Source organism: Phoenix dactylifera, chromosome 1 (assembly GCF_051530095.1).
Source record: "Phoenix dactylifera cultivar Ajwa chromosome 1, Ajwa_hap1_PhDact_Kaust_v1.1, whole genome shotgun sequence".
Lineage (NCBI taxonomy): Eukaryota > Viridiplantae > Streptophyta > Magnoliopsida > Arecales > Arecaceae > Phoenix > Phoenix dactylifera.
Window position 1 is genome coordinate 3,027,555 of NC_143190.1, and position 19,074 is coordinate 3,046,628.

Consider the following 19,074-nt stretch of genomic DNA (forward strand, 5'->3'; position numbering starts at 1 on the left):
TTTGTGGCTTGGACTCCATTTTCTTTTCATATATATAGTTGATGGAGGACGTTCCATGTTCTCTCACATGCATCAAACATGCCAAAGTCTAATATTTTTAATTTTTATAAGACGTGCTTTCCTTCCTTGTTCCCTTCAAAATAATGCTAATTAGGACAATGAGATAAAATAAGATGCAATTATTTTAAATGCATGCTGCTAACTGAGCTCCCTCCCACTTGAATAGACTCTGGTAGGTGAGGTCGAGTCTAATTGTCTGACTTCCAACTAATATTTGTTGGGCCAATTCAGATACAATCAGGTCACATCCAGTTTTATAAGACTAATGTCCAGTTTAATTTCTAACATAGGTTGGAGTTAGAGGACTGAGTTGGAGCTAAAGCCATTTGCTCTTGCTCCAAGTTTATCTACTATTTAGGGTGATGGCCACAGAAGAGACCTCCTTGTAGGACTCAGATATTGTGTGTAGTCTACAGCCACCTTGCCCACCACTACCTAGTTTGTACTCTCCTTTAGTACAATGTACAAAATTGTGAACACTAGGGAGAGTGGCAAGCAGTAGGGACTAGGAAAAAAAAAAAAAAGAAGAAGAGAGGAGATAGAGGATGACATGGGAACATGAGGGAAGATTTATCATGTACACATGTACAGTGTATAATAATACATATATATAGACAAAAAAAATAAAAAAAAAACACAAAAGGGACATTATAACATCCTGTCAGCATCTATGTTCATGCCTTGCCAAATCTATATTACCTCCCCTTGTGGGCCCAGCAGTAGAGTAATCTCCCGGTTCAAATACCCACAACTACCAGCTCCCTCTCCTCCTACCCACCCTTGGCTTTCTCCTCCCCTCCTTTATCCTTTGCTCCTACTTTTTTCCTCTCCTTCCTTTATTTGTCTTCTAAAAAGTGGCCGAGGACAAACTGCCCAGAATGGGTGTTAAAGGGCGGTTGGCCTTCTAGAGGGGAGGCCAAAGAGTGCCCAATTTGGAGTGGAAAGGAAAGTAGAGAGAGAGAGGGAGGGAGTGGGTGTTTTGAGTGTTAAGAAGCTGGGAGTTGTGATTGGGGGAGAATGAGGGAAGTGGGGAGGAAACAGGGGACGGTGTCGCCGTGCGCCGCGTGCAAGCTGCTGCGGCGGCGGTGCGCGCAGGACTGCATCTTTGCGCCCTACTTCCCGGCCGACGAGCCGCAGAAATTTGCCAACGTGCACAAGGTCTTTGGAGCTAGCAATGTCAGCAAGCTCTTGCAGGTCCCTCTCTCTCTCTCTCTCTCTCTCTATGTATATATATATCTCCACTTCATGTCTTCATCTCTTTGTTGCTGGCTTTTCTGCTCTTTAAAATTTAAGTGTCTGCTGAGAAGCTTTAGTTGGAGATGCTTTTGATGGCAATTGAGGACCTTGTCAATTGTCTCCATGGGCATTTTTTCCATCTTAATTCTAGGGAAAAGAAGGATAATTGTACTCAATTATGGTAACCGAGGATAGCTATGTTATAAGAATAGTTAGTAAGTTGCTAGGATGACCATTTTCTTGAAATTGAACGTTATTTTCTATCCATCTATAATAACACACACACACACACACACACACACACACAGAGAGAGAGAGAGAGCAAAAGTGACATTGTTTTATCTTAGGCTTGCAAAAAAGACTCTTCTTGTTTTTATTGTTGTTGAAGGGTGTTTTGGCGTTTCAGGGGCATTTAGGCAACTTGAATGGTATCTATTGCCTTGCCTAACATCGCTAGCACATTATAAAATGGTAGCTTGGTCACGCTTGCTCCTTTCAGAAAAAAAACGCTAGTAGATCTGTGTGAAGAGAGGCAGGAAACATCGTAAGCTTTTGTTGGTCTTCCTGCTAACTCTACCATTATTATTATTATTATTATTATTATTATTGGCGTACCCAGACTTCCACCCTATCCTTTCTTTTCTACGCCGTAGCGTTGGAATTGCTGCTAAGTGGTAATTATTGGTTGCTTGTTCAACTTTGTGTGAATTTTGGATCCATTCGGTGGTTATGTAAACTATGAAAGGATGTTTGAACATGTACAGCTTTGGAGATATCAATCTTATTGACTAAGAAAACTGAGGCTGGACGTTGTGGCTATCCCCATGCATGGCCCCACAATTATTTGGTCTTCCACCCCAGGGACGAGTTTAAAGGGTGTTGTCTCCTTTTTGTTAAAGAACCGTTTCATATGGCCGCACTCATCCACAAACAGATATAAATACAATACCTAAGCTGAATATTATACATCAATAAAGTGGCCATTGCCCCCCCCCCATCCTTTTTTTTTGAGCCATGGTGTGACAACGATGCCTTAGTGCATAGAAATTTTAACCATGTGTCTTCTTGCTAATGGAAACAAAGCTCAGCCTTACAGTGAAAGTTCCAATAGAATACAACCTGATCTAATTAAGTTAACTCTCACATCTTTTTTTTTTTTGAAAAAAGGGAGCTAGATTCTAGTAATGAAATGAACTTCAAATCAAGTTAGACTAAGGCTGAATATTTTGATAGATTCTATATATGATGCAATGTTGGTGCTTTTGGCTTGACCCAAACCTGTTCAAGTTGCACCCCCAAGGCCACTTTGTTAGCATTCTCGAGCGCTTTTGAAATGACCTCAGAGATTGTGAATTGGACCGAGTGCAGGAGCTGCCGGCGCACCACCGGGGCGACGCCGTGAGCAGCCTGGTGTACGAAGCGAACGCCCGGGTGCGGGACCCGGTCTACGGCTGCGTCGGCGCCATCTCCTCCCTCCAGCGCCAGATCGAGTCGCTCCAGACGCAGCTGGCCGTCGTCCAGGCCGAGATGGTGCGCCTCCGCATGCGCCACGCCGCCTGCCTCGCCCACCTCGGATCCCGGGCTCCCACCGCCCTGGGGGCCGCGAGCGCCAGCACCACCGGCTCCTCGTCCATGCCGTCGCCCAAGCAGCTGCAAGTGATCGCGCCCGAGCAGCATGCAGCCAAGTCCGTCTTCGCCCTCGACATGGTCGTCGTCGACCAGACCAGCTTGGGCGAGCCACCAATGTGGTCTTGCTAGCCTCACTAACTCCTCTCTTTCTTTTTTTTTTCCTTTTTTCCTCTACTTGGAGGCTATCTAATTAAGCTAGACTACCAGCGTAAATATGCAAGTGTTTTGTGCCCAGCTAGAGGCACATATTTTTGTATATTCTATCTTATCATGAAGCCATATATAAGTCTTCATATATAAGTATATATATATATACACATATATATGTATGATGTTATGGACCTTGTAGATTATGGTTCTGTATTGTTCAACAGGTATCATGATATTTCTGCTAGAAAGTTTAATTATCAAAGTCTCAGGTTAGGTTGGTTTGTCAGTGATTCCCATCACTGAGCCATCGAGCAGAGTTCCATGCTTTCTGAGCTGTGGAGTATAATCTAGTATTCCCAATATATTGAACACCATAGGTATTGCCCATGCATTGAGATGGGCTACCGCCTGCTACGTGGGCTGCTGTATTTGTTCCACCTGCATGCCAGGGAGGCAAGCTGAGTCGGCTGGATGCCAAGAAAATTTTAAAAGTTTATAGTTTGAAAGAAAAATGTAATTTCTTATGAGCCTGATTTATTTGTTCTTTTTTTTTCTACACAAATTCTCACCTGAGGAGAAAAATCAAGGACTGACTTAATCTGTCTTCCCCATTCTGTCGATGGAACCCCTACGACCAAACCCACCTTTGCAAGATGAAGAAAGGAGAAGAAAATTGTCACCTGATTATCTTGTTCAAGTCAATACTTTGTTGTTAGGAGCCTTAACCATTGAGCTGATCAAGCCCCACTTATTAGGATCTTGGTTCACACTTTCTTGCCTTTCCGGAAATAAGAACTGCAGCAAGAGATCAGGTCATCTCTTGTTTAGTCGTATCTTGACAGAGTTCTCGATCACGTGGTAACGAATTTTTATGGAATTCATTCAGAAAAAAAAAACTTTTTATGGATTTCACATGCAGTGACTACCTTCCATTTGATAACCATCTTAAGCATTACATCATTACATTTAATGAATCAAACATTCAACACCTACTAACATTAGATAACAAAGATCTCTCGATGTCATCTCCTCTCGCATAATCGTAGATATTAATATTAGATCTTCACAACTGGGTTTCAGGATGTACATTCTCTACTGCAGAGCACAACCTCTGCATTAGGTTCTATATTGATACAATGATACCTGGATGAGAATGGAAAGGGAGATACAAAAGAAATGAAAAGAGCACCGATGATCTGGTGAGAGCGTAGGAAATATTTTCAGTTAGGAACAGCTGTGAACATCAGTCAACCTGTAGCGCTTGTTTGTACCATTTTTTCACTCCACTGTTGATGGTTCTGAGTGTTTTTTGCTTCACATCTGAAGTAGCAAAACTGTAAAAACTTCAGTTGTGGTCTTGTCAGATGTTCAGCATGGCAAGCCAACTGAGTCCCGAAATGACAGAACCTCTCCTACATTACTTTGCACCTTAACCAGATGTGAAGTTGGGTAATATAGCATGCCTGTAGATTTAGGAGAATCACATTATATATCATCAATAATTATCCCCATCATCCAGCTAGAAGATCATCTCCTTTCATTGCCAACCTACACGACCATTGACCATCCATCACCGACTCATCCTGGCTATGGTCAGGTCATTTGGTTGGCACTTGACATTAATCAAGGAGAAAAATGAAACCACTTGGGCTATGTTTCTGTTAGTAGTAAAACTTACATCATAGAAAGTCCCATACAGGAATTGAATAATGGCCCTGATCGCTGCTCTGGTGGCCCAGTTGTGGATTGCTCCCACCAAATTGCAAGGACTGCACATCAGCAGCTGAGCAGGCCTGCACGTCATTCTGAAAAAAAAAAGGAAGAAAAGAAACACAATTAACATCCTGTTCATCAAAAAGCCTAACTAAGAAACCATACAGTGGAAATAACACCATATTAGTTTCAAAGCAAAGTTGGCAGTTACTATGCTACATTTCAAACCACACCTTTGTATACCATCAGCAGTTCAGCACAAATATCAGGTATTCCTGTGTGGAACCATTACTCTAGAGATGTCATACACTTGGCTTAAGACTAGGATCTGGCCTTTGGGACTTATTTGAGATCCAATTGCAGGTGAAAAGAAAAGCTCTAAAAATCCAATTCGTAACAAATTAATTTGACAAAATGATTACCTGGCCTAACTGAGTGTTGCCATGGAATGGTTGCTGTTGTAGCAAACTAGTTGAAGACTCTTGCATCTGTCAGGAAAACAATCAACTTCAGACAGGCAACAGTATACACTTTGAAACACCTACTTCCATTAAACTTACCTGACTAAATTGTGTCATGTTATGAAAGCCTTGAACAGTACTCAATCCGAATTGATGACCAGAAACATAAGGTCCCTATGCAATATGAAGAAAAACCATCAATAACAGGATTCTAAAACCAATTTTCACAAACAAATGATACAAGAACTATTCATAAGTCCATAATCAAAAAGCTACCTGCATGAACTGACTTGGTACAAAGAACTGATTAGGAGGATTCCTGGGCTGAGCCAAAATCTCATCTGATGACACAGGCAGTTCATCACTCCTTGTTTCAATTTCTGCCTCATCAGACAGTCCTAAAATTAATGATTTTACATCTACCAGACAACAATAACATTAATATACAAAGATTTCTGGTCCTAGAATAGCATTAAAAGAAAGAGCACACAAGCATGTATTTTTATGCAACCTTGTCTTCCTTTTTGCCGTTTATTTGACCCAAAACCATTCTGATTCCTATGATGAGCATCACCATTCTTCTTCCTTTTCCCACTAGCCCTTGGAGATTCCCCAATGTTACTTTTGTTGGGAACCAGATTGTGTGGTTGAACCTTTGAGGCAGTGCTTGGGGAAGGCATCTCAAGAAGTCTTGCTTGCAAAATACGCTCTACCCGTTCCAAGAGCTGATCTGATTGGCTTTCCATGCATGAATATGCCTCCGCATTTTCTGCAGCCATTGCTGCAATTTTGTACAATATCTGGCATAATGAGCTGTAACGCTTAGGTATAGATGACTTGGGGTCACCATCAAGTGCAAACCTATGATTCTCTCTTATTGACCCAACTTTTGCATCCTTTCTCCACCTCTTCAAGACATACTGAAGTGGGAGTTCTTTAATATTTCTTAAATCAAGTATTTTCAGCACATGGCAGCACTGAACACCGGAAAATTCAAACTTTTTGCAGCTGCAAAGGGCTGTACCATCAGCAGAGTCAAATCTAACAGACCGCTCTTTAGTTTTATCCTTGACAGTAACCTCATACTGAGATATTGTCCCAACCTCAGCACAGCTATAAACTGTACAATTCACTGTCAATTCAAATTCTAATTTAAACATTTCAAAAACTGCAGGGGTATAAACATTTGCAGCTTGCCACAGTAAGCGCAAGGGAGGTATTCTAGAAGTCCCTTGATTTGCCTGATAATTAGCTTGTTGTTCCGCATATCGCCGCTCTTCCACCAATCTATCATACTGATTGAAAAAGGACAAAAGATCTGTCTCTAGTTTCAAGTATTCCTTTAGTACAGTATTCAAGTTTTCATTTCTTAGTGCATTTGCAATGTCTGCGCAAAAGATTTCACGTCTATACACCAAAGCCCACTTCTCCCTTTCCTCATACAACTTACCCAACCATTCATTGTCCTTGAGATCATACCTCTCCAACATTGTTTCCCATGCCAGTAGGAACTCCTCCTCGTCTTCACAATCATACAAACATCTACTAATATCTAATGCGAAAGTTTCTGAGCCTTCAAAAACATGACTTAACCGCTTGCTGGCATCTTGGTGGATCTGCCATAAGCATAGACGATGCATTGTGCCCGGCCATACAGCAGCTACTGCATCACTCACTGTTGCACAGCAATCTGTCAAAATTGTTCTTGGTTGTCTTCCGCCCATCGCAGTCTTGAAAGTCTCAAACAGCCATTTGAAGGATTCTATAGTTTCATCATATAGTAATGCAGCACCAAAGACAATGATCTGTTTATGATGATTAACACCAAGAAATAATGCAAAAGGCCTGTCATAATCATTTGTTTTGTAAGCTGTGTCAAAGCATACAACATCACCAAAGTAGTGATAGTCCATCATAGATTTTGCATCCACCCAGAAAATGTTTGTCAATTGGTCTCTTTCATCAACTTGGATGGCATAAAAAAAGGATGGGTTTTCACTTTTCATCTTTTGCAAGTATTCCAACAGGGATCCTGCATCACCAAGTTTCATGTCCTTCATTCGCTTTGACCGGAGATAGTTTTTGTAATCTGCAGGAATTAGACTGGTATTTTGACAACCTTCAGGTTGAACCTTAGCTAAAACCCTCTGTGACCTTAACATTTGAACATCCAATGGAGCTGCAAGTTGATGATTGTGGTCAGCTACAAATTCACTGATAGAGTATTTACCACTAGGTGTAATCTTGATTGCCATGCGTGCAAGACAACCAGTTCTGGTTTCTGTCCGTGGTTTCTTTGCATCGTTTGCCACATTCCTTGGGCGGAATCCTTCTCTTGAACACACATAAACTCTTGATCTAGTTACATTTCTCGCAGATTTATCCCACCAACCTTTTCTAACACTGAAACCAACAGTTCCAGCATATTTAACATAGAACTCATAAGCTTTATCTTCATTTGCAAACACCATGCCAACTTTCGGCTCCCCTCCTAAATTTGCAACATCTTCTGCAGGGACAGCTGGCTCTGCTTCCGTCCTTTTATCCTGACTACTAGAAGTCTAGAAAATTTAATGATTTCAGAAAAAAATCAGCATGCTATTAAATTAACAGCATACGACGCAAGCATAAATGTGCAAGGCAACGAAAGGAGTAACAAACAAAGAGGTTCCAGTTGCCAGTGTTTTGCACAATAAATCACTTTTATATTTACTTGTAGATTTAAAAGGCCCTGACACGATTTCACTTTTCCTGTCCAGATGAAGCTTGAACATCATTTATGTAACAAACAAACTGTACCACTAGCCATGGTCTGAAGTAATCGTACATATTATAGAATACTTCTTTTCAGGAGTCCTCAAGAAGATCTCATATTAATATGAAATTATGAAGCAGACAGTACTACGATGTCTATATGCAATAATATGTAATGGTATGAACCAATTCTACTGATGCGTTTATAAACAGAACCCTGTTGGAATATTAAATTTTCTCAGAAGAGATCCATATAAATCTGGTGCTAGTATTAGTCAAATCAATTGTAAATTAATTGTTCAGGTCAACTGGAAAATCATTGACCAGTGAACTAGTTTAACTAATCTATTGGCTCTAGATAGAGAAATATCAATTTTATGCGATTTCGAAAAAAAAAAATCTAAGTCAAAATATAATAAATAAAAAAATATTTTCTTTTTTCAGGATGAAATAAGATTTATTTTTTTTAAGAGGAAAGGTGTAAAAGGGTCAATCTTTTCATAAGTTGACATATGACACGTTTATAGATGATCATTGAAAATATTAGCAAGTGCTTTGCATATTTTAATAGTTTTAACATAAATTTTTCGAGCAAAATAAAGAAAAATAAGATATTCCCAAATGCTTATATGATGTGACTACCATATATTTGCAAACTATTTTAAACATGTAACATTTGAAGAAAAATATTTTGACATCATCATCATTACCATTGTTATAAAACATCAGTCAATTGAAATATGAGTTCTGTTAATGTTATTCATGTTAATTCACCTGATAGTATGCTTGTCTCTGGCAAAATATCTTTTACCATTGTTCAGACAAAAGAGCTAAGAGGAAACTCTTAGGTTCCCACCTTAGGAAGAACAGCATACTAGGTTCCCAACCTAGGCTTCGAGCATCATGGTCACTAAGCAAGTGCCTATGTGGCTGCCCAGGCTTGTTACAGGTTGAGTGAGGCAAGTCTGGACACTGGTAGGTAGGTAGGCTTGTGTTGTCACTTGTCAGGATAAGCAATAAGGCTTTAAAGTACCACCACTTCATGCATCAAGTATCTAATGAAATAGTCGGTACACAAATTCAAAGACCAGTGAGGGAGGTGGGAATAGCTATTGTGGTAGCACCCACGAATCTAAATGCAAGTAAGCATACTCCAATACTTCTACCTTTCACCTTCTCAACTTTCAAGGAGAGTTTGTTGCCAAGGAGTGGGTACCCAATGTGGACATTGCTTAGAAATTTCAAGCACCACCAAGTCCACTTCAGGTGGAGTCTGACTAACAAGCACGTAGGCTCATTTCTATTAAAATGTCGCTTCAATGACTTCGTCCTAAGTGATCGGAAATTGCTCGAAGTGCGATGCACCCAATCTATTCTGTTTGAACCCCAATACCCTCACGACATTAACCCCTATCTTCCTTGCATTGACCCCTTTCAGTCCCAACACCCACCGGATTCTGTTTGAGCCCCAATAGTTTTCGACCCCAATATCCTCACCATGTTGACCCCTTAGCTTCCTTGCATTGACCCCTTTCCTCCCTCCTGCATTACCCTTGCTCACCTCTCTTGAGTCCTTGCTGGCCCCATCTTCCCCCTCACTCCAACCATTGTCTCTGATATTCCCTCTCCTTTGAAGAGGACCAGGCTCCAACAATAGCTACAGCACTCGATGATGAAGGTGGCAGAGACCACATGGCATGGTGGCAACAAGTGGACAAGATGGAGTTGGGTGGCAAGATTCAATTGCACCATGCCTAGCTAAGATTATGAGGCACCTATCACTAAAGCACTGACGAGGGAAGCAAAGTCTACATAGGATGGAGAGAGTACATGAAGAGGGTGTGGTGATCCATGAAGGAGCATAGGCTTAGGGTTTCTCCTCACTTGAATCAATTTTGTTGGATCAATGCTCCACAAGTTCACTGGGCTAGCGTGGCTCATGCTAAGGATAAAAAGCTTAGAGTTTTCTCTTAGATTAAGGAAGAGAGGGGGATCTCGTGGGTGGATGGTGGATCTCAAAAGAACTAAAGTTTAATGAAAAAATCAACTTTTTAGTCAAACATATGGAATACATTCATTAAAAGTTGCAGATCAAGGACATGGATATAGTTATTGCCCTTGTTCTACAGATATAAACAGCATAAGTTTGGAAAAATGATCAATATGGTGACATGAAATCAATAAGTTAGACATTTTAACTCTTGCCATGGTCGTTTTTTGGATTTTAATCTGATTACATATCAAAGTTTACATTTAGGCTCTTATCTTTTAGTTGCTTTTTGATTTTAGTTATTTTATAATTTACAATTTATATTGTTATCTCCCCCTTTTACTGCTAAACTAGAAGTGTTCCATGGTTCTCTTTTATAAATTAAATCAGAGCAAACAAAAAAAGGATATTAGGATCTTATAAATAAACAAAAATTTATAAATTTATGCGGTTGCAAGAATTGTATTAGAGTAGGGTGACAAATTTATTTAAGGTATGGTGACAAATTTGCATAAGGGTGGGGTTATTAATAACTTTACCTATTACTTTGAGAGTGACTAGAACGCAACACTTCAAGGTCAACCAAATAGCAAAACCGGCTAGAAGTCAATGTCAACACCAACCAATTTCTACAATCAAATGCTTGAAATCCAGAATTACAATTTTGCAGCCTTCACTTTCCAGACAAACCAAACGCCAAAACCACAAATAGGCAAAAATACACCTTCTGTAAGTCACACTTTCAAAAGTGCCCACTTCCCACTTCAGCCACTTTTTTGCAACCAAAAAGACGCTTAGTGACTTTATCATCTATTATAGGTCATATCGATTGCTGCAAGAAGCACCAATAACGCCTACAAGAACTATTAATAATGGGAAGGCAAAGGAAAGATGAAAATGAAGGAGAAAAGTAGATGTTTTACTTCTACTAAATCTTTTTGTCAGAATAAGATTTTTATATTACTTATTTTGACTTTTTAAGCATTCTTTATTTTCAAAATATCTGAGAAATATTAAGTGCTTAAACAATTGCATGCTCCAAGGCACTGTGCACCATGAATAGTACATGTAGGTCCCTCCCCCCCCCAAAACAATCATGAAGTTGAAAGTACCAGATATTCCTAAAGACATACTATCAGAGAAACTTCCTTAACCAATAGGGTAGATTAAGAACACAACAGTAGCAGCTGCAACAAGAGCTGATATGCAACAACAATCCAAGGACACAAAGTTTCCACTCACGATCCATGTAACAAGCTACACCAAGTAAGAAATGTAGAACAATTAGCTCATAAGGACTGCCATTGTATAACCACTCATCAATAGATGCCGCTTCCCATATTAGGTAAAAATGTAAACCGATAGCTGCAAAAGTAGGAATAATGGCACCAGAGTAATATTGTTTCCATAAAGTAGACTGGTTCACGAACACCATCAATATCTACTGGAGGAGAAGCAATGAAGGCGATAATGAATACAAAAGTTGTGGTGTCGAACTAACATTTCCACTTCAAAATACTCAATGTATTTGATCTGGCTATCTAATCACTTCCAACCATGCATCCCTGTCAAACCTAAAGCATCATTCAGATAAAATGATTCATCATCACCCAATCACCGGTGCTCTACTTGAAACAGAAAAGATCATAGGATTTTGCTTGAGATCTTCAGATATTCTCATTGATATCCACCTATCATTAAACAAATATTAGAAACTGACTGAAATTTCTTACAATCATATGGTACCTCAGAGCATCTATGCATCATGACCATTTGTAAGTATTCTAAACAGTGAATAATACAAGAAGGCACTATTACACTTAGATAATCATCATCCTAAGCACCTGCGACATGGAAGGTTATTCAATCTTAACCCTGCCACCAAGTTTCCTTGGACCAAGGGACGTGTAGAGTTTATTGACCTTACCTTGCCTCCCATTGATATGGTGCTGCCATATCAAGCAAAACCTTTCTCAGCTCACATGTGCAATTAAATTCATTTGGTTCCGCCATATCAAGAGAATTATTAGGCCTCCAAATTTACAAGAAAAAACTCGAGCAATTCTCATTGATGCTTCTGTCCATATAGCTATTATAATTTGTAGACTCATGATAATCCTAACTGCAAAGCAAAGTATTAATTGATGCCTGTGCAAGTAAGGAGACCTAAAAAGGATAGCAATATAAAGTTTTCAAGATAACCAATGATTAGTTCCTAAAGAACTCAGATTGTATCATTCCACCTCCCTTGAAATAACCTTGTCATCAAGCTTGAAATTGTGGTAGCCAGTTTTGAAGCTTGTGCCATACTTCTAAAGTGGTGTCTTTTGAAACAACATTCGATTATCATGTTTGTTAACAATTCTCATTAAGTCCTTGTTCGTTCTAATGTGAATTGTAGTCTTTGATAAGAAAATTGAATCTAGATCTTAAAGTTACCCCACAATATTGGGCCTAAGCTGCTAAAACAATAGGCCACCAACACTACATCACACCTGCCCAACAGAAGCTAATATAGATCTCTTTTTTGAATCAAAAATCCTCCATGGTAATAGATCAATTGGGCACTCATCTCTTGTTGACGCTTCTCCCTGTTAACTACTGTTACCTCCATATTGCATCGAATCTTCTTCGCCAGACTGAATCAATCAAAATATTAGTGCTCGTAGAACTGATAAGATTTGTGAAAATTGTCTCTTAAGGACCACACCACTGGCATTTTTCCAAAGGATGACCCTCCAACAATAGCATGTACATAAATCTGCTCTTACAGCTTATCATAGGACTCTCCATCCTCTTAATGTTCTCCTCGCTCCTTATATGAGCAATCATCTTCTATAACCATTTGATCTTGCAACGGCGGCGTGGTAATGGAGATTTTTTGGTGATTATATCCCCTAAGAAGCCCACACCTGCAAAGGTCAAGCTTTAGCACTGGTCGAACTTGAGATCCAGCACAGTGATCACTGATCACATTTTTCAAGTTATTGAGCATGCTTTCAGGTCCTCTTTCACATCCTCCAACTGCATCACTGTTTTTATCTGCAGTTCGAACATCTCCTTCATGCTCCATCTTGGCTTCCACCTTTCGCTGAAACTCTTGTTGACAAGTTTCTGTCATGGCTGGAGTCAAAAGCTTTAATACCAAATGACATAGTGCTGCCATATCAAAGAATGATCAACTTTGGAAGGTTCAGGCATTGAAGAAACTTAGGCAATTCTTGCTAATGCTTTAGCCCATACAGCTGTTACAATCTGTAGACTCTTGAGAACCCTAATAAACTCGTAATCACAGTGGTAATTGACTCCCATGCAAATAAGTATATCTAAAAGGGATAATAATAAAAAAATTTCCAAAATAACTAAAATTAGTTTCTAAAGTATTTGGCTGCATCATAAATCCCATACAAGTGACTGCTAAGCCAATTAAGCTCTTCTCCATCTATCCCGGTCCCTTTTCTTCTCAAAATCATCACTTCATCCCAGTTATAGGATCATTATCGATCATTTTGATCACCATTTTCTAATTTTAAACCTCTTCCACTTGCTGCTATTGGTATCCTTTTATCCGAAGTAATTTTCAATCAATCCTTTTGTCCTATAGGACTCTGTACCATGATTATGATTAACACAGTTTTTTTCAACTCCTGTTGTGCCATCTCACTTTTGGCCTACCAAGTATCAGGCAATTAGCTTATAACCTTTCTTGTGATTAGAGTTCCACTTAGGGTTTTTATACATGTATGTTACACTTGGGGACCTGATGGATTTAGCTTGTTGTCAATAGTTTCAAAATAAACCATTTTATAGAACAGAAAATCAGTCTGCCAGTACTATGAAACAATCAACATGATATTCCTCCAAAGTCATCGTCAAAAAGGCAAAGATTGTAACAATATTTTGTGCCATTTGTGCATTACAAAGGGCAAATCTGGAAATGATTCGACTTATGTAAAGCCTGAGTCAAAATCACTGGGTTCCCCTACAAAAAAGGGTTTTGATAAGTGGCATTTAACTAAAGAGTTAAAGTTATGAGAAATGGAGAGTTTGGAATAAAATGTCAATTGCACAAGCCCACCTTCCATAATATGAAACAGATTTTTTAAGAGTATCAAATGTGGAAGCAGAAACTAATGTCCATTTATTGAAATTTCAAATTTTCAGGCTCCATTGATCATGATGGGAATATCTTAAAATTCTATTCAAATAAAAGAACTTGTAATGTGCACATATAAATCTAAGTTTCAATTTTTGGAAGGATAATTTCAACCTTAGCACATTGCAACAGTATTCTTTTTAACTAAAAACTTAACATAATATCTGGAAGAGTGGAGCCCTTTAGGCATTAGCGTGCTTAGGATTTGAGCCTTTTCCTTCAAGGAATACACACATAGTGGTTTGTTGGAGTAATATTCTGCAAGAAGACAAAAGCCTCTGGAGCCCTTTTAACGGAAAACTAGAAAACTACTAACATAAATATGCAAACTTGAAGTGAAATGAAACATATAACTTGACTCACTCTCCAAACAACATTCCAAGAATAGACCAGCATATTTCCATAAATATGCAAGTAACTAAACAGTACCATGTCCAGAACTGGCTAGATGCAATAGATGCATTGTGAAAGAAGGTACTAGAAGTGGCACCATTGCTACTATAGATAACTGTAAAAGTACAAGAACGCACGCACATACACACGTGCGTGCCCACACACACAGAGAGAGAGAGAATGGCTCTCTGAAAGATTAAAAATGCTTGAATACATTCTTTGCATAAATTAGCACACCTATGCAAAATTATAAATAAAAGAAATATGTCAACGGAAGTTTATTTTCAAACAACCTTTGATAAGTACCAGAGAAATGAAATAGGCTTTTCGGCTAACGTAATCATCCAGTTCTATCAGAGAATAAATTGAGTCCATGAGCTGAGATAATTGGCAGATGCAACAGGAATAGACAACTTTTGATTACAATCCAGATGATAATTCCTGCATCTATTTGGTTGTCCCAATAATGCATGACTCCAGTGACTGAAATAAATGTCTTGAAATTGCTGGCACTAAATTATAGTGTGAGTGGCCATTTAGATGTTTGTATTAAAGGTCAAGTGCAGTGCAAAGACCTGGAAAGTTATTATCAAAACTATGAACATTGCATAAGCTTAGCTCCAGACTTTAGGGAGAAAGACACTTACCGGTGACTCATGTCTGCTAAGGAACCTTCCTCCAATGCCTCGCTGACGCCTTTCAGCCAAAGCTTGTCGTGAAGGAACCTGCAAAGAATAGGAAGCATATCACTGTGGAAATCAATTTGACCCATAGAACACAATTGTAGAGATGCAGCCAAAGGCACTAGTAGTTTAACACAAAATGCATATCTCTCATTAACATTCTGATGTCACAACTATCTGATTTCGACTCATTGCAGGGATCCATACAATCCATGCCTTTTCTTTCTTTCAAATGCAGTGCACGTATCTACAACCTTGAAGACAATTTTGCAACTTTACCTTAACAGGACTCTCTACAACCTGCCTATTAGTCTTCTTCATCGTGTATTTGAGAATTATATCTCTCCTTTCTTCTTGTGTGTATCGAGATGCTCTTACACCAAGCTCCCTCAACAGCCGAGACTGAGCAGTATTGGCTACAGGGATTGCCTTCCCATCATCTTTCCTAGCAGCAGCTGCCGCTGCTGGCACAGGCATACCAACAACTGGAGCAGGTGGTTTCTGCCCAGCATCCTTCTCCACAACCGCTTGTTCTTTCAATGGAGGACCACTTTGGACCTCGACCCCATGATCATCACCTGCCACACCTCCCTTCTCTGTCGAACTCTCGACCTGGATGACCTCCACAACATCCCCATCTTTCCTTGCTGCTGCTGCTGCTGCTGGCTCCTCTGCCAACCTGCGAGCTCTCTTCTTATACGGCCCCCGCTTCACTTTCCCTGCACCAGCATCCGAATTCTTCTTGTACATTAGATAATTCCCTCTCCAACACAAGAACCTCTGCATTATTAGATGCCCGCTGCCCGCTGACCGCCTGTTGGAGCCTGTCCGAGCCTTAAACCCAGACTTCTCACCATACCCATAATAGAAAGCCTTGGCAACCTCCACAGAATCGAACTCCATGCCCACGGCCGGCACCAGCCCAGCGCCATCTCCATCGGCATCCTTGTTTGGCAAGAGCTCATGGTTGTGCTCAACGACAAGTTTCGACACCGTCCACATCCCATGCTCCTTCCGCACCACCTCCATCATCGCCTTACATCGGTCCCCCACCGCCGCCTCCCTGGCCGGCGGCCCCTGGCCGGCGCCGGCGACGCCCGCCCGCCGCATGTCGAGGTAGCTCCGCATGATGTAGGCCACCCGGAGGGCGTACTCGTTGTAGTGCGTCTGCCCCGCCGACGACCCCTGCGGCCCCTTGACCGGAGACTCCTTCACCTCTCCAGCCGCGCCCCCACTCCCCGCCGGCTCATGGGGCTTCTCCGGCGAGCCCTTCTCCCCGTCCACCTTCAGCTCCTCCTCCGCTGGCCCCTCCTCCTCCTTTCGCCCCTCTTCCTCCTCGTTCGGGTTGCCGCCTGCTATCTCCGAAATCAGCACCATTTCCACGAATTGGATCAAAATCCAACCTCTGGAACCAGAAAGATTCAACCCTTCACATTAATCGAAGCTCTACGAACCCTAAATATCTCAATTCTTGCGAGGAAATTCGAAATTCGAGATCGAAACCCTAGACGAGGAGGAGGAGGAGGAGAGATTGCCGGAGCTGAGAGAGAGTGGAAGCATACCGTGGAAATTTTGGAGGGAAACGGATCTTACCGGGCTTTTTTTTCGCCACTTTTTTGTAAGTGTGTATTTTGTTCTTTAAAATACCTTGCAAAGCTCCCCGCAGGGGATGGAGGAACGAGGAGAGCTGGCGTGCTCTTCCTTTGGCTGCGAGCGGTAAGGAGCAAAGCAGCGGGCGCGGGCTTCCGGGAAAGCCGTGAGCCGCCCGGAACAAGATAGCAGGGCCGGGCCGCTACTGGGCCAGTGCCACGTACCCACGTGTCGGAGACGGGCCCACCGCGTTGACTCTCTCGGCTTGGAGCCACGCCTCACCTAAACTCCACTTGAGACGAGGACTTTTGGAGAGCGCTTGAGGCGCTCTGTCAAATTAATGGGCAATAGCTGTTTATGCAGCTAATTACTTTGGTAGTATTCTAAACTAGTAATGAAGAGTTATTCCTAACACTTTGAGATATTTTATTTTTTAATTTTATTGGGTGCATCCATACTCGTCAGATATAATCCGTCAGTCTTAGAAAAAAAAAAAAGAAGAAGAAGAAGGAGGAGGAGGATAGCTGATTGGATAGTTGTTTATGTAGCTAGTTATTTTGGTAGTATCCTAAACTGGTAATGAAGAGTTATCCCTAACACTTTGAGATATTTTATTTTTTAATTTTATTGGGTGCAACCGTACTCGTCAGATATGATCCATCAGTCTTAGGAAAAAAAAAAGAAGAAGAAGGAGGAGGAGGAGGAGGAGGAGGGCTTTCCAATTTAGGTAGTCGGCGGACAACGCTAAAGAAGAGCGAGTATATTTGCCACGTGTCGAGTAAAGAAATGAATTTGAAGTTTTGTTGTGATTCGGATCCGAGCAGATCAAAGTGGGAACACCTTACGGTACGGACAATGGAGGAGGCGAGAGGGGTGTAAGTTTTGCTGCTGGTTTGCCGTTAGGATGCCTATTTTTTTATCCTTCTTTATTTTTATTTTATCAGTAAACAAGGGCACACAAATGCGAATAAAAATAATAATAATAATGTGTTGTCGACTAATTTGATATCCAAAACTTTCATGGTGTATTAATCCAATCAAATTGATATGATCGAGTATTAATAATTTGGATGAAGCAAATTAGGCAACGTATTTGACATTCTAGAGAATTATTATCTGATACGAGTGAGAGTTAGAAAAATCATTTGGCAAATGCTAAAGAAGAAAGGAAACATAGGAAAAAGAGAAGTCTGAAAAAAACAAAGAAATGTAGAGACAACAAAACATAAAACCTAGAGAGAACATAATAAGATACCAATATTTATTATTTTAGAACAATAAATATATAGCAGATATAGTTTAGTGGTAAAAATGTGACTCGTCCTATCAAAAACTTAAATAGTTGAAATCCAATTTTAGCTGGGCCTGCTTCTAGTGTGCAAATGTATACAGAACATGCTATACAACATACACACAGTGCGTGCACATCATATAAATATATTTTTAATAAATATTTCAACGGCACATTAATATAAAAGATTAATGTTATATGAAGATACTAAAAATTATATATATATATATATATATATATATATATATAATTTATCTTGGTTTTCTTTGATTTTGGATGTGTCTTAAACACCAAAGTACCATATTGAATTCATGTAGTCACGGCTGAATACTGAGACTATGGACAAAGTTCTCTACTGTAACTGGGATAGGAGCAAACATCCTAAGAGATTGGGATTTATGGAAATTAGAGTTTGGATGGGACTTGGGAGAGGGAAACTGGGTGGTATAGAGTGAATATAGAGCAGAGCATGGAATTCCGAGATCATGCATGAATCACCATCGTGGACCCAAACTCTTTCTTTTTTTTTCTCTCTCTCTAGATGAAATCTCAAATCATAAAACCAAATCCTGGATCTCAAAATAAATAACAAACTTGGCATCTCCATCATAGATATTTAAAGAATTGTGTATTATCTGAAGTAGGAAATCATAAATAGGTATATTATCCAAAATGGGAATCATAAATAGCTAAGCTTGGCACCAAAATTCTTTCTAGCTTTGAATGGTCACCATGATTCTTATTAGATCCGAATAGTCAAAATACAAATATTTAATCCTCTCTAGAACCTGCAATAGTAGAGCCTCATGGACTACGCCATCCCTTTTTCATAGTTTTGGTGGTCAGGATTTTTGATTTGATTCAGCTTTTTGATAAAAATTATAGCATGGTTGCTCCAACCAAGGATTATTAGATATTCACATATGACACCAAAATCGCCATGTGTGGCCATATTAAAAACATTGTAT

The 19,074-nt window shown here is 40.1% G+C and overlaps 2 protein-coding genes across 4 annotated transcripts; one reads left to right on the forward strand and one right to left on the reverse strand.

The window, feature by feature from the left end:
- Positions 1-816: 816 nt before the first annotated feature.
- LOC120104071 (LOB domain-containing protein 4-like) lies at positions 817-3,798 on the forward strand. Its single transcript, XM_039114489.3, has 2 exons — positions 817-1,254; positions 2,665-3,798. The coding sequence occupies exons 1-2, from the start codon at positions 1,078-1,080 to the stop codon at positions 3,052-3,054; spliced, it is 567 nt and encodes a 188-aa protein (XP_038970417.2). The 5' UTR covers positions 817-1,077; the 3' UTR covers positions 3,055-3,798.
- A 174-nt stretch (positions 3,799-3,972) lies between these two features.
- Positions 3,973-17,121, reverse strand: LOC120104070 (protein FAR1-RELATED SEQUENCE 7-like). 3 transcript variants are annotated; one of them, XM_039114487.3, is made up of 9 exons: positions 16,819-17,121; positions 15,505-16,630; positions 15,190-15,267; positions 5,761-7,810; positions 5,526-5,668; positions 5,349-5,423; positions 5,211-5,276; positions 4,754-4,880; positions 3,973-4,538 (listed from the first exon to the last, which is right to left on the reverse strand). In XM_039114487.3, the coding sequence occupies exons 2-8, from the start codon at positions 16,600-16,602 to the stop codon at positions 4,755-4,757; spliced, it is 3,636 nt and encodes a 1,211-aa protein (XP_038970415.2). In that variant the 5' UTR covers positions 16,603-16,630; positions 16,819-17,121; the 3' UTR covers positions 3,973-4,538; position 4,754. The 3 variants fall into 3 exon arrangements, with proteins under 3 accessions (XP_038970415.2, XP_038970414.2, XP_038970416.2); XM_039114486.3 differs by having other exon boundaries at positions 15,505-17,121; XM_039114488.3 differs by having other exon boundaries at positions 5,526-5,629; positions 15,505-17,118.
- Between the last annotated feature and the right edge of the window lie 1,953 nt (positions 17,122-19,074).